The sequence below is a fragment of the Myxine glutinosa genome, chromosome 3 (assembly GCF_964187855.1).
Source record: "Myxine glutinosa chromosome 3, kmMyxGlut1.1, whole genome shotgun sequence".
Taxonomy (NCBI): Eukaryota; Metazoa; Chordata; class Myxini; order Myxiniformes; family Myxinidae; genus Myxine; species Myxine glutinosa.
This window is the reverse complement of record NC_136263.1, coordinates 153,176,751-153,189,578: the sequence shown is the minus strand read 5'-3', so window position 1 is coordinate 153,189,578 and position 12,828 is coordinate 153,176,751. Positions and strand designations below refer to the sequence as shown.

Genomic DNA, 12,828 nt, shown 5'->3' with positions numbered 1-12,828 from the left:
GGTAAGAAGTAGTGGCACACCATCCGAGCACAAGGCCAAGGGCGCGTGGCTATCGTATCCCCAAAAGGATGACAGTGAGCAGAGGAAGAACCTTCAGATGAGAAATTTCCAAACGAACATGTTACATTGCAAAATGGACAACGAAGTTTGTTCCGCTACGAGTAACGACCCATTAAAATGCAAAAGCTCTGCAGAATACGCGTATTGCAAAGCAATCACCGAAGGGAATTAGCAAAATTGAGATGCTGCTCGCAGCGGAGAATCGATGCACAAGCGTGCCACATGCTTCGCCAAATTCGTTTCTTAAACGGACAAACGCATTGGAAGAACTCCTGTAAACGCGAACCATCTTGTGCTGAGATGGGGGCACCATGGCACCAAAGGTCCGAGGGGGAAACAAACATGGGCAGAGCCACTGGCGCAACGGATATTTTGCATTAATGTCGACTTACGTTGACGAGCTCGATCTCCCAGAGTTTCTTCACTTGCTCCATGGATGAGTAACCGTTCATGGTGAATGTGTTTAGGTAATCTCGCAGCTCCAGTGAGTCTAGCCATTCAGCTACGGTCGAGGGGTGGTAGCCGTCATATCCTATCCTTCGAACCTAAATAGGGAACGGTGCAAAACACCTGTGTCAGGAGAACGATTCTCATACACCTCATGCATTGATTTCATCAAGGCTTAGCGTCGTTCTGCATCGGCGGACACAGTTTGAATGATAGGTTTCCACAAAGTGAAGGTTGACAAAGGTATGCTAACTGCCGTGGGAAGCAAAGTGTAAAACAAACATTTGTTGGTGCAAAATAGTTCTGAGGAAAGACTAACACGCAGAACGTCAATTTTACATTTCTTCCCACAGTGGTTAGCAACATGTATTGTCAACTTTCAATTGTTAAGATATGACGCAAGAACTGTCACGTTTTCAGAACAAAATGAAGCATACAAGATACTAGAGGTACTCGATGAACTGGCTGTGTGTTACGGAAATTTTCTGCAATGGCAGGAGCATGAACCACCTTCAGAGGCCATTTTTCCCTACAGAGCGGGGTTTGGCCTTTTTTGGGCACCGTGGTCCACTTTTTGAAGCAATGTTTTACAGCCGGATGCCCTTCCTGCCGCCAACCGTGGTAGTCGCCTCTTGCAACACACAGGGAATTACCAGTGAACTGGTACTCAATTTGCCGACCTCAGAAGGATGACAGGCTGAGTCCTGAAAATCAACCGGGATTCGAATCCAGGATCCTAGGATCCCAAGCCGCACCCTAACCGCTAAGCCAACACCAGGCTTACAATGGCAGGAGCATGAATACGCAATTATTGGCAAAGCCTGTTGTTGAATGTGTGGTCACAATGGGGTGGGAAAGGGTGCACATTATCCAATTGCACTATCCATCCATAGTAATACTATGATTAAATTATGATTGCATTTTTTTACATTTACCCTCATGAATACCAGGAAGCAACAATCAAAGGTGTGCTTAGATGTTTAAAACAAATAAAACAGTCAATCAGTGACATCAATCATTTTGTATGCGGCCTTTGGCTGCTGGTTACATAGTTGCTGGGAGCACGGCCTTGCCACCGATGCAGTGCCCCCTTGTTACCAGTAAGCTGGCACTCATTTTGCCGACCTCGGAAGGATGACAAGCTGAGTCAACCTAGCTGGTGGCATTTAATGGCACAACAAGGGCTCAAACTCAAGACCCTGGGATCTTTGGCCAGCTACCTTCACCGTTAAGCCAACACCAGGCTTATTCAATGAGATTCACAAATACTTTTTATCACTGCACTCCTAGAGGACATTTCAATCGAATTTCTCTACAAACACCATTTGCAGCTATTTTAACCAACCAGTCACAGGTTTATTTCTTATGCCACGACAAAAATACATGGACATAAAGCAACCCAACATGAGATCGACTTGAATCGCCAGCATGGGCGTGCAGTAGAAAGCAACAAGACGTTAGCCTTTTTTTGAAGTTGTGTAAGGTTCCGGTTGTCGAATTTCACCTGAACATTGTGAAATCTGTCAGCATTCCATCAATTATTTCTAGCTCTATCAGCTTTCACCATTTGATGGCAGTTTCACGTGGGATTCTAGTTTTAAGCATGGGAAGCCACATGGTGCGGCACCCTGACACTCTGTGCAAGGGATGGGCACTCTCTGCTGTTGGCCAATCAAAACGGCTTCAACCACAGGATCAGCTTGGTGTTGGTCCACCGCGTATGGAATCCACCTGGGGTTCATTGGTTGACCGGCAAAAAAACTCGCCCGCCTATCAAACGCTGCGCGAATGCAATGGTACGAGTGTGAACTGTGTTTTTAATTGCACGCATTGTAGTAAGATGCATTTATTATTGTGAAACTTTTTTTAACCTAAAATGGAAAATCTAGCAGAGCTAAAGCCTCAGCTAATGTATAACATTTGATCTGTGTAGAAAAAGTAGCGTTATGGCAGGTTTCTGTATTATGTTATCTATGAGAGGGGACACAAGAAAGGAGGGGTCTTGATTGGAGGAGTATAGAACCACCTTTAGAGGCCATTTTTCCCCGCAGAGCAGGGGTTGACCTTTTTCGGGCACCGGGGTCCCATTTTTGAAGCAATGTTTTACGGCCGGATGCCCTTCCTGCCGCCAACCCTGTTAGTCGGCTCTTGTGACACACAGGGAATTACCAGTGAGCTGATACTCAATTTGCCGACTTCGGAAGGATGACAGGCTGAGACAACCCCCCTGGCGTTAATTCAGCGATTGACCGGGATTTGAGCCCAGGATCCTAGGATCCCAAGCCGGCACCCTAACCGCTAAGCCAACACCAGGCTGGAGGAGTATAACAATAGCTAATAATAATAATAGTAGTATTATTATTGAATTTCCAAACTAAACCTTTAAATCCATTCATGATATATTGGAAGCGGATGAAACATTTCCAGACTCCATTATATGCACAAGGTTGGCACGGCGCTTCCGCAATGATGAGGGGGAAGGTTCCCAGGCAAGGAAGGTGTGTTTGTATTTTTGAATATGTGCATATCCTGCTCAGGAGAGGAGGAGGTACGCAACTGCAATGGTTTAGTTGCACAGATTTACTGATCCCTCACAAAGGTAGGGAAGCCTTCACCAGAGCCTAATTGTATGTTTTTTTCATAGGCATACATGCAGGCCCAAGAGCGAACTTGCCTTGGGAAGCATGCGGGCAGCTTGCAGCAGTTTCTGCCGGTGGCTCGAATTCAAGATTCCGATTTCCAACAGGTCCTGATCTTCCATGGCGTTGCCCTGAACATGAGAACACAAACTTGGCGGAAAATTGTCTATGTGCCACACATCAGGTGACATGCAAGGCCATAAGGTCACAATCTTACAAGGACGCCGTCAATCGGTGTTGGCCTGTGGGATGACACATGCTTTGCTTCAAAAGGTTTCACAAAAAGGCCTTCATACTAAAGCTTTCCGAGATCTAACCTGGCCAAAGTTAACCTTGAGTATGCATGCATCACAATCATTAACTATTTACCTGGATATGTGCACGGGACTATATTAGAGTCAACGACTGTGTCTGTTACACTCCATGCAGACACAATTGACTATTAGCCGAAAAGCCGCGTCTTGGTACAAACTCCTTATGAAAGTTCAGTAAAGGTCACAACTGGTGATGATACGGATAAATTAAGAAATTACTGGCATTAAAACAGATAATGTCAAGAAATGCTCGGCAAAGAAACAGAAAAATGAGACAAAAATAAAATTTGACTTGCAGCTCAGGACCACTTTTATCCAAGAGCCTGAAAATGACTTGTCCTCCATGGACAACCCACTTCTTTATGATCCAAACGTACAAATCTGTCGCCCCTGATTATCCGAGTCAGTCATCTTCTTACCCTGTCAAATACAGTGAGCCATTTCCATAATCTATTTGTTCAATATGTGCACAAGGCTCCTGCACATCTTGACTGGCCTACATTATTGGCCTGTCACACTGATCCCTGCATGAGCTATGCACGGCAGCCATGTTGTGAGGAAAGAAAAGCATGCTGTCACAGCGGCAGGGGCCAAACTGGTCAGAAGCCCAGCAGGAGCCGAGTGGGATGCAGGGATGCGTGCGAGTGCTCATCATGAACTGCACCAGGCAAATCCCAAAGGCATATGATCCTCTGAGCCGTCACACGCTCCCAAACCGTGAGCATCTTTCCGTAATATTTGGCCTCTTTTTATAGTCGGTATTATCGAGCACACAATGGTCCGGCCCTCGCCATTCATGTGGAAAGGCAAATTACCGAATGGAGCCGGAGACACGTCATATATGTTGATGCAATTGTAAAAGGTTAAGGTATTTTTGGAACGGCCCAAAAAAGGATCGCAAGTGGGATGTAAAGCATCATTTGTTCTACGTTCCAACAAAAATACATATACTAGGTGCCACTTACCAGGAAATTGATGTCGTCAAAGCCATTGGCCACGAGCTGGCTCTCGTATTGCTGTATGCCAAGACTCTCGAGCCACTGGCCCACCGTCTGCGCCGGGCTCTGAACACCTACGGCCATGGGAAAAGGTCCACGTCGGTAGGCGTTCACACCATCCATGCGGTAGCACTGACATTCTGACACGGAGCGCTGCGAGTGCCACATTCTGCCAGCCGCGCAGAGCTAGGCTGCGTCGCACCACTCGGAACCGGGGGCGCCGGGCAAGCAGACGCCACAGAACATCGCTGAGCTAGCCCTCACGCCGGCACACCAAAGCGTGCCGTTCTGCATCGAGATCAGGACGCGTGCTCAGCCCAACCCAGCCCAGCCCAGCCCGTCCGCATTCGGTGACGTACGGCGTCTGCCGCAGACTGCTCATTGCCTATTCGCCATCCCACAGGAAAGCGCAGCTGAGGCCAAGTGAGCACGTGCCAGGATCTCTGTCTTCGTCACACAGTTCCTCACTCTACCTGCTATCTATGCCACACTCCGGATATGGAAATAGGCCGTCTTTTATAGTCAAGCGCTTAAAGGCACACCCGTATTGGACGTGCACCTGCACCGACGAGGCTCGGATGTACCAGACCTGCACGGCATTAAAGGAGGCATCATACTCGACAATCAGACCATTTACCAATTGGAGGATGGTGCACAAATTGTGTCAATGGGGCAATTTTTGCAGTGCAAATAGACTTTGGCTTTCAGACCGATGGAGACGGTTGGCCATGGATGTACACATCAGCAGGTGCTCAATGAAAATAAAATTTAAAAAAAACAAATATGGACACCATTTCAATAAGTGGAAAGAGTGAAGCAGCACAGCAGGCAATGCACAAGAATGGGAGTAATCAAGATGTGCAAGGCAAACAGCCGTACGAACACAGAGCGAGAATGTTAACGAACAAGATCACAAACAAGCACTGCACGAAAGTGTAAAGGACACACCTGTCGGTCAGGTCAATCCAGAGAATTGCTTTTCTGTTGCATCAAAGCGGCACAGGAGCGCTATCAGTGCAAATATTGAAACGCCTTAGCACTGACTGTAAATCTAAAATGCACTCCAATGGGAATGCAATCGATTCAATCGGGGAGCAGATATGTTTGAGGCAAAGTAAGTAACAAGCTGATATGTCAATCTTCCTTCACAAGAAAACAAACAAACAAAACTTGCCTTTCTTAACAGCTTCTTCTTTTTGGACCAAAACGTCATCTTTCCTGATACCCGCGCCGATGGAACTCATAATCCTATCAATCTGTAGATCGGACAAACACAACAAAGCTTTGTGAAATAGAAGCATGAACTAAATAAAAATAACAACAACGAGCAAAATTACTCGTCACTTTGCTGACGTATTTAATCAAAATACGACGTCGTACGTCACAAACATTCCGCTCTATTCACTCTATCATTTGCTCAAGGTCATCTTCCGTCTGCTCGCAAGTCAGATAACATCATAGTCATCAAGCATCGTTGCTGCTTATATACGGCACGAGCAAAAATCACTTCTGCTTCGCCTCAAAGGTCAGTGCTGTTTTCACTTAAACTGTCAAATTCTTCTCATTCAACATCACTGTAATGCATATTATAAAGTTTTTTTTTTTTTTAACTTTCTTTACACAAGATGATTTGTAATACTAGATACCACCGGGCGGTGCTATAAGATACACATTTACATAGAAAGAATTGGGTCTTCCCCCCATCCTGAACCCCTTCCCCCAGATACATGGGGTACATGCAAACAGCAACATGCAAGATTTTGGTTGGATTTGGTTTGGTAGTGTTTTTGTTTTTGAATCGTTTATAAACAGGTAAAAAACCATGAATTGAGCTTTATAGTACTATATATATATACTGAAACGCAAAAGAAACTTACCACCTTTGAAACCTTTAAATATCAACAATAACACTGCGTGTAGTAAATGTGTGAACTTATTTGTGGACAATAGTGTCCTCACTGTCAGACAAAACGGTCACGGATGGTCACTTGAACCTTCAATGGTCACTTCATAGCACAGCTGTTGAACAGCCGTTTTGACTGTCAGTGATTAGCCAAGGGGTACGGGATGATTTTAATGAGCTGCACGTGATGTCTTGATATTGGCTTTAAAAAGGCCAGTGCAAAATGGGCATTTCAATCAACATGCCACGATTGTCAAGGGATCAACGGCAGCGTGCCCTGGGCATGCTGCAAAGCGGACTGAGCTACCGTGAGGTGGCACGTCGCCTTGGCTGTTCACACCAGACGATATCGGCCCTGGTGGACAGAGACACCCTCCACAACTCTGCAGATGACAGACCTCGATCAGGGAGGCCAAGAGTCACCACTGCAAGGCAGGACAGGCAGATGGTCCGAAGTCACCTGCGGGATCGATTCCGTCCAGCATCCCGCACTGCAGCAGAAACTCCGGGGCGTGCAAACCCACGGATCTCCAATGATACTGCACGAAGACGACTGCATGACTATGGCCTGACTGCCAGAAGACCATACAGAGGCCCCGTGATGACGGCTGCCCATCGCCGCAACCGACAGAGATGGTGCCAGCAGCATCAGCGGTGGACCTTGGCACAGTGGAACGAGGTCGCTTTCAGCGATGAGTCAAGGTTCTGTGTGGACAATCCTGATGGGTGTGAGCGTGTCTGGAGAAGAACTGGCGAGCGATATGCCGATTGTTGCGTGCGTCAAGCCAACAGGTGGGGTGGCCCAAGTGTGATGGTGTGGGCCGCCATATCAGGCCGGTACAGGACGCCACTGGTGGTTGTGGATGGGAATCTTAACGCCCAGCGGTATGTGGATAACATCCTGCGACCTCATCTGCTGCCATTCCTGCTAGACCACCCAGAACTGAGAACCTTTCAGCATGACAACGCTCGTCCCCATGCTGCTCGCTTTACCACTGCATTTCTCCAAGGCGAGAACATCAACACCATGCAGTGGCCTGCGCTCTCCCCTGACCTGAATCCCATAGAGCACCTGTGGGATGAGCTTGGGAGACGCGTAGTTGGCAGGGCCAGGACACGGGCAGAGCTGCTTCAGACATTGAGGACTGAGTGGGACAGAATCCAGCAGCAATCCATCCAAAGACTGGTAGGCAGTATACGCCGATGATGCACTGCCTGTATCCAAAACAATGGTGGCCACACACGCTTTTGAAAGGGGACTGACATTGCACCCTGTGCTGTTCTGTACTGTAGAACAAACTGATGAGATGGTGTATCTTGGTCAAAAACTTGACATGTCATCAATAAAATGCCAATGTTTCAATTAGCAATTGTTGGTTTGTTTTATTTTGAACTGTTACAATTTTATTACATTTCAAACAAGTGGTAAGTTTCTTTTGCGTTTTCGGTCTTTTTGAAGTTGGTCAAAATGGTCAAAATGGTCAAAATTTTTGGTCAAAATGCCCATTTTGCACTGGCCTTTTTAAAGCCAATATCAAGACATCACGTGCAGCTCATTAAAATCATCCGGTACCCCTTGGCTAATCATTGACAGTCAAAACGGCTGTTCAACAGCTGTGCTATGAAGTGACCATTGAAGGTTCAAGTGACCATCCGTGACCGTTTTGTCTGACAGTGAGGACACTATTGTCCACAAATAAGTTCACACATTTACTACACGCAGTGTTATTGTTGATATTTAAAGGTTTCAAAGGTGGTAAGTTTCTTTTGCGTTTCAGTATATATATACTACCTTGGCCCGGCTCGCTACGCTCGCCTCACCAAGCATCGATACTGAGGAACGGAAACGGGCTTATTTTAACTAAGGCTAATGACTGTGCCTGAGTTGCTGTGTTGTCATGATTTTCACCAATCATAATACAAACAATTACTTTGCACAAATGTATTTGTTGTGTTTGTGATATTACATTTTTATAGGCAATTTAGGTTGAATGTTTTTTTTTCAAGAAAGAACCCCTCTGCACATACATAGGGGAGGGGGAGGTGCAGACTGGAAGTTTGGGACGATTACACCTCACCACCACGTAATTCAAAACACCTCACCACCACGTAATTCAAAACACCTCACCACCACGTAATTCAAAACACCTCACCACCAAGTAATTCAAAACACCTCACCACCACGTAATTCAAAACACCTCACCAAGTAATTCAAAACACCTCACCACCACGTAATTCAAAACACCTCACCACCAAGTAATTCAAAACACCTCACCACCACGTAATTCAAAACACCTCACCAAGTAATTCAAAACACCTCACCACCACGTAATTCAAAACACCTCACCACCAAGTAATTAAAAACACCTCACCACCACGTAATTCAAAACACCTCACCACCAAGTAATTCAAAACACCTCACCACCAAGTAATTCAAAACACCTCACCACCAAGTAATTCAAAACACCTCACCACCACGTAATTCAAAACACCTCACCACCACGTAATTCAAAATACCTCACCACCAAGTAATTCAAAACACCTCACCACCAAGTAATTCAAAACACCTCACCACCAAGTAATTCAAAATACCTCACCACCAAGTAATTCAAAACACCTCACCACCAAGTAATTCAAAACACCTCACAGCCATAAAACACGTAATAAAAACACCTCACCACCACGAAATTAAAAACACCTCACCACCACAAAATTGAAAACACCTCACAGCCATACAACACGTAATAAAAACACCTCACAGCTATAAAACACAGAATAAAAACACCTCACAGCCATAAAACACGTAATAAAAACACCTCACCACCACAAAAATAAAAACACCTCACAGCCATAAAACACGTAATAAAAACACCTCACCATCACAAAATTAAAAACACCTCACAGCCTTAAAACACGTAATAAAAACACCTCACCATCACAAAATTAAAAACACCTCACAGCCTTAAAACACGTAATAAAAACACACCACCACGAAATTAAAAACACCTCACAGCCATAAAACACGTAATTAAAAACACCTCACCAACACGTAATAAAAACACCTCACCACCACGAAAGTAAAAACACCTCACAGCCATAAAACACGTAATTAAAAACACCTCACCACCACGAAAGTAAAAACACCTCACAGCCATAAAACACGTAATAAAAACACCTCACAGCCACGAAATTAAAAACACCTCACCACCACGTCATTTAAAAACACCTCACAGCCACGAAATTAAAAACACCTCACCACCATGTCATTTAAAAACACCTCACCACCAAGTAATTCAAAACACCTCACCACCACATAATTCAAAACACCTCACCACCAAGTAATTCAAAACACCTCACCACCACATAATTCAAAACACATCACCAACTAATTCTAAACACTTCACCACCACATAATTAAAAACACCTCACCACCACGTAATTATAAATACCTCACCACCAATTAATTCAAAACACCTCACCACCATGTGATTTAAAAACACCTCACCACCATGTGATTTAAAAACACCTCACCACCACGTGATTTAAAAACACCTCACCACCACGTCATTTAAAAACACCTCACCACCACATAATTCAAAATACGTCACCACCACGTGATTCAAAACCACCACAACGTTATTAAAAACACTTCACAACAACGGAAACAAAAGTTTGAGGGAGTCGTTAAGTGACAACACAGACACTGCCCAGATGTGTAGATATATAGATAAATGACTGTACCCGAGTTGCCGTTTTGTCATGGTTTAAACCAATCATAATTCAAACAATTATTTTGCACAAATGTATTTGTAATATACGTGATATCACATTTTATAAACAATTGAAGTTGGAAAATAAAAATTCCCAAAGAAATTCCCCCCCCAAAAAAAAAAAGGAAATTTTTTCAAATAAAATACCCTTAGGACATACCGACGGGAGAGATGTGCATTCCAGAAGTTTGGTACGATTTCACAAAAGTTTGAGAAAGTAGTTCAGTGACAACACAGACGCTGCACAGAAAATACACACACACACACACACACACACACACACACACACACACACACACACACACACACACACACACACACACACACACACACACACACACACACACACACACACACACACACACACACACCATGTCAACTTGCATCAAGAGCCAGCAGTCACTGATTTCAGACATGTCACAAAGCCCGTTAGTGGTCACAAAGCCATCAATTGGATAACGCCTCAAAGTAAGCTCGATTACAGTCATCCGTGGGTGCTCTGCCTTAATAGAGCCATCGACAGGACAATATATATATATATAAGTTCAAAACACACCTGGTCACAAGTGTGCCGCACTGACCGGGTCCTCAGTCGAGGTCCTCAGCATCATCCCGTTTCGGCCCTTCAAATTCGATACGGTCAGCTAAGCTGGACCAGTAGGGGCACATACACCTCCACATGCAGCAACTACACCTGGATGCATACATACCCCCACTCCCAGCCAGTGCATACGCAGACTACAACAACAAAATCGCCTCCACTTCCAGAATCTGCAGCACCAATGGAACACTCAAACACCCACTTTTATACCCCTTCACCAGTCACCAACAAAACACCAGATCATTCATATATATATATATATATATATACATACATACATACATACATACATACATACACACACACACACACACACACACACACACACACACACACACACACACACACACACACACACACACACACACACACACACACACACACACACACACACACACACACACACAAACCTACCCTTACAACACACACCACTCAACATACAAAAACACACTCATGCAAAAATTCATTCCTGCAAAAACACACACCCTCACTCACTCACATACATACATCTATCTATAATTCCATTAATCTCTGTGTGTATGTGTGTTTGTATGTGTGTATGTGTGTATGTGTGTATGTGTGTATGTGTGTATGTTTGTCTGTGACCGCTGTTTCTCGACAACCACGGGTCCGATATACTTTAAACTTGCCAGGTATATTGCTGGGGACCCGAGGATGTGCCTTTTCAAGGTTTCATATTAATCGGACAAGTACTTACCGAGCTATGGCGATTTCTTTACCAAACACTGCAAGCCGTTCGCTTTGGACCAAACCATTGCATGTAAATAGAGGGGGGGGGGGTTCTGTGGTCGTTGCGAATGGACCAAACCATTCATGTAAATAGAGGGGGGGGGGGTTCTGTGGTCGTTACTGCCACGTGGTTTCAAAGTTTTTTTTTGTTGTTGTTGTTTGCACGCATGTTTTTTTGCACCCACGTACGGGCACGCCCTAGGATGTTTACACACACACACCCCTACACAAATTTTTTTTTTTTTTTTTTTTTGGCAAGGAACGGGCACCCACGTACGGGCACGTCCTAGCTTATATATAGTACGGGCATGCCCTAGTACACAAAATAAGAAATAATAATAGTAAAAAAAAAAAAAAAAACCACAGCCAACCAACCACCTACCCTTAACAACATGCACCACTCAGGCAAAAAAAAATATGCAAAACCATTCATTCGAAACCACACCCACTCATGACCCACTCCTGCAACATACACACACACACACACACACCCACTCCTGCAACACACACACACACACACACACACACACACACACACACACACACACACACACACACACACACACACACACACACACACACACACACACACACACACACACACACACCATTCACACATCTCCATTTCTATTCCGTAACCTCAACCTACAATTTGATAGTATGGTAGTATATATATTGTTGCGGTTTTGAGTTTTGTACAGTCAGTATAATAAAGGTTAAAATTTCACCCTCATAGTTAGTCACACAAGCAACATGTAGCCTCGCGATAGTATCGTTATCTCTTAGTGTTTGTGAGATTAGTCCTTTTCCTATGTTAGTTCTGCGTTGAGTAGAGTCAGGAGAATAGGCCCTACTTCTACCGACTTTCCAGCCTCCCTCGCCTCATACCCCTTTGCGCTGACTTTGGTTCATTTTGGACGAATTAACACGAGGCAGGCCTAGGAGAGCCGGGGCGGAGCCGAATGAGGGGCGGCAGAGGTGCTGACGGTAAGCACGAGCAGCCAATCAGGGCTCAGAGGTGGTGGCGGCAGCACTGCGTCACAGGGCGTGGTAAGAAGGTTTGAGAGGGTTCGAGCAGGTACGGGGTCGTATCTATATAAGCGTTGCACAAAGCCCCCGAGAGGACTGCTGCCCAAGGAGAACTCACGCGCACTGACCAACCCGGAGGAATCGTTGACGAGCAGGAGTTGAGAGCGTCCAAGGACTGTGAGAGATACGCGGGTGAAGAAAGACGCGCATGAACCGGACTACGCGCTATTATAAAGTGACGCTCGGTTTAGTTGGAAGCCGATCCGCATACAGTGCATTAAGTCGCGCGAGTGATGACGGCTGTGTAACCGTCAGCC

General features: G+C 45.2%; 1 protein-coding gene across 10 annotated transcripts in view; it reads right to left on the bottom strand.

Moving 5' to 3' along the window:
- LOC137423115 (ankyrin repeat and sterile alpha motif domain-containing protein 1B) overlaps positions 1 to 12,828 on the bottom strand; it is a 299,599-nt gene that overhangs the window by 37,859 nt on the left and 248,912 nt on the right. For 9 of the 10 annotated variants that reach the window (XM_078774678.1, XM_068109937.2, XM_068109936.2 and 6 more), the window contains 4 exons: positions 5,633 to 5,714; positions 4,426 to 4,532; positions 3,182 to 3,277; positions 453 to 605 (listed from right to left, as the gene is read on the bottom strand). In XM_078774678.1, the coding sequence (XP_078630804.1) occupies positions 453 to 605; positions 3,182 to 3,277; positions 4,426 to 4,532; positions 5,633 to 5,714 (438 nt within the window). Of the gene's footprint in view, positions 1 to 452; positions 606 to 3,181; positions 3,278 to 4,425; positions 5,420 to 5,632; positions 5,715 to 12,828 lie in introns of those variants that run through there. The other variant, XM_078774681.1, reaches the window with a different exon arrangement.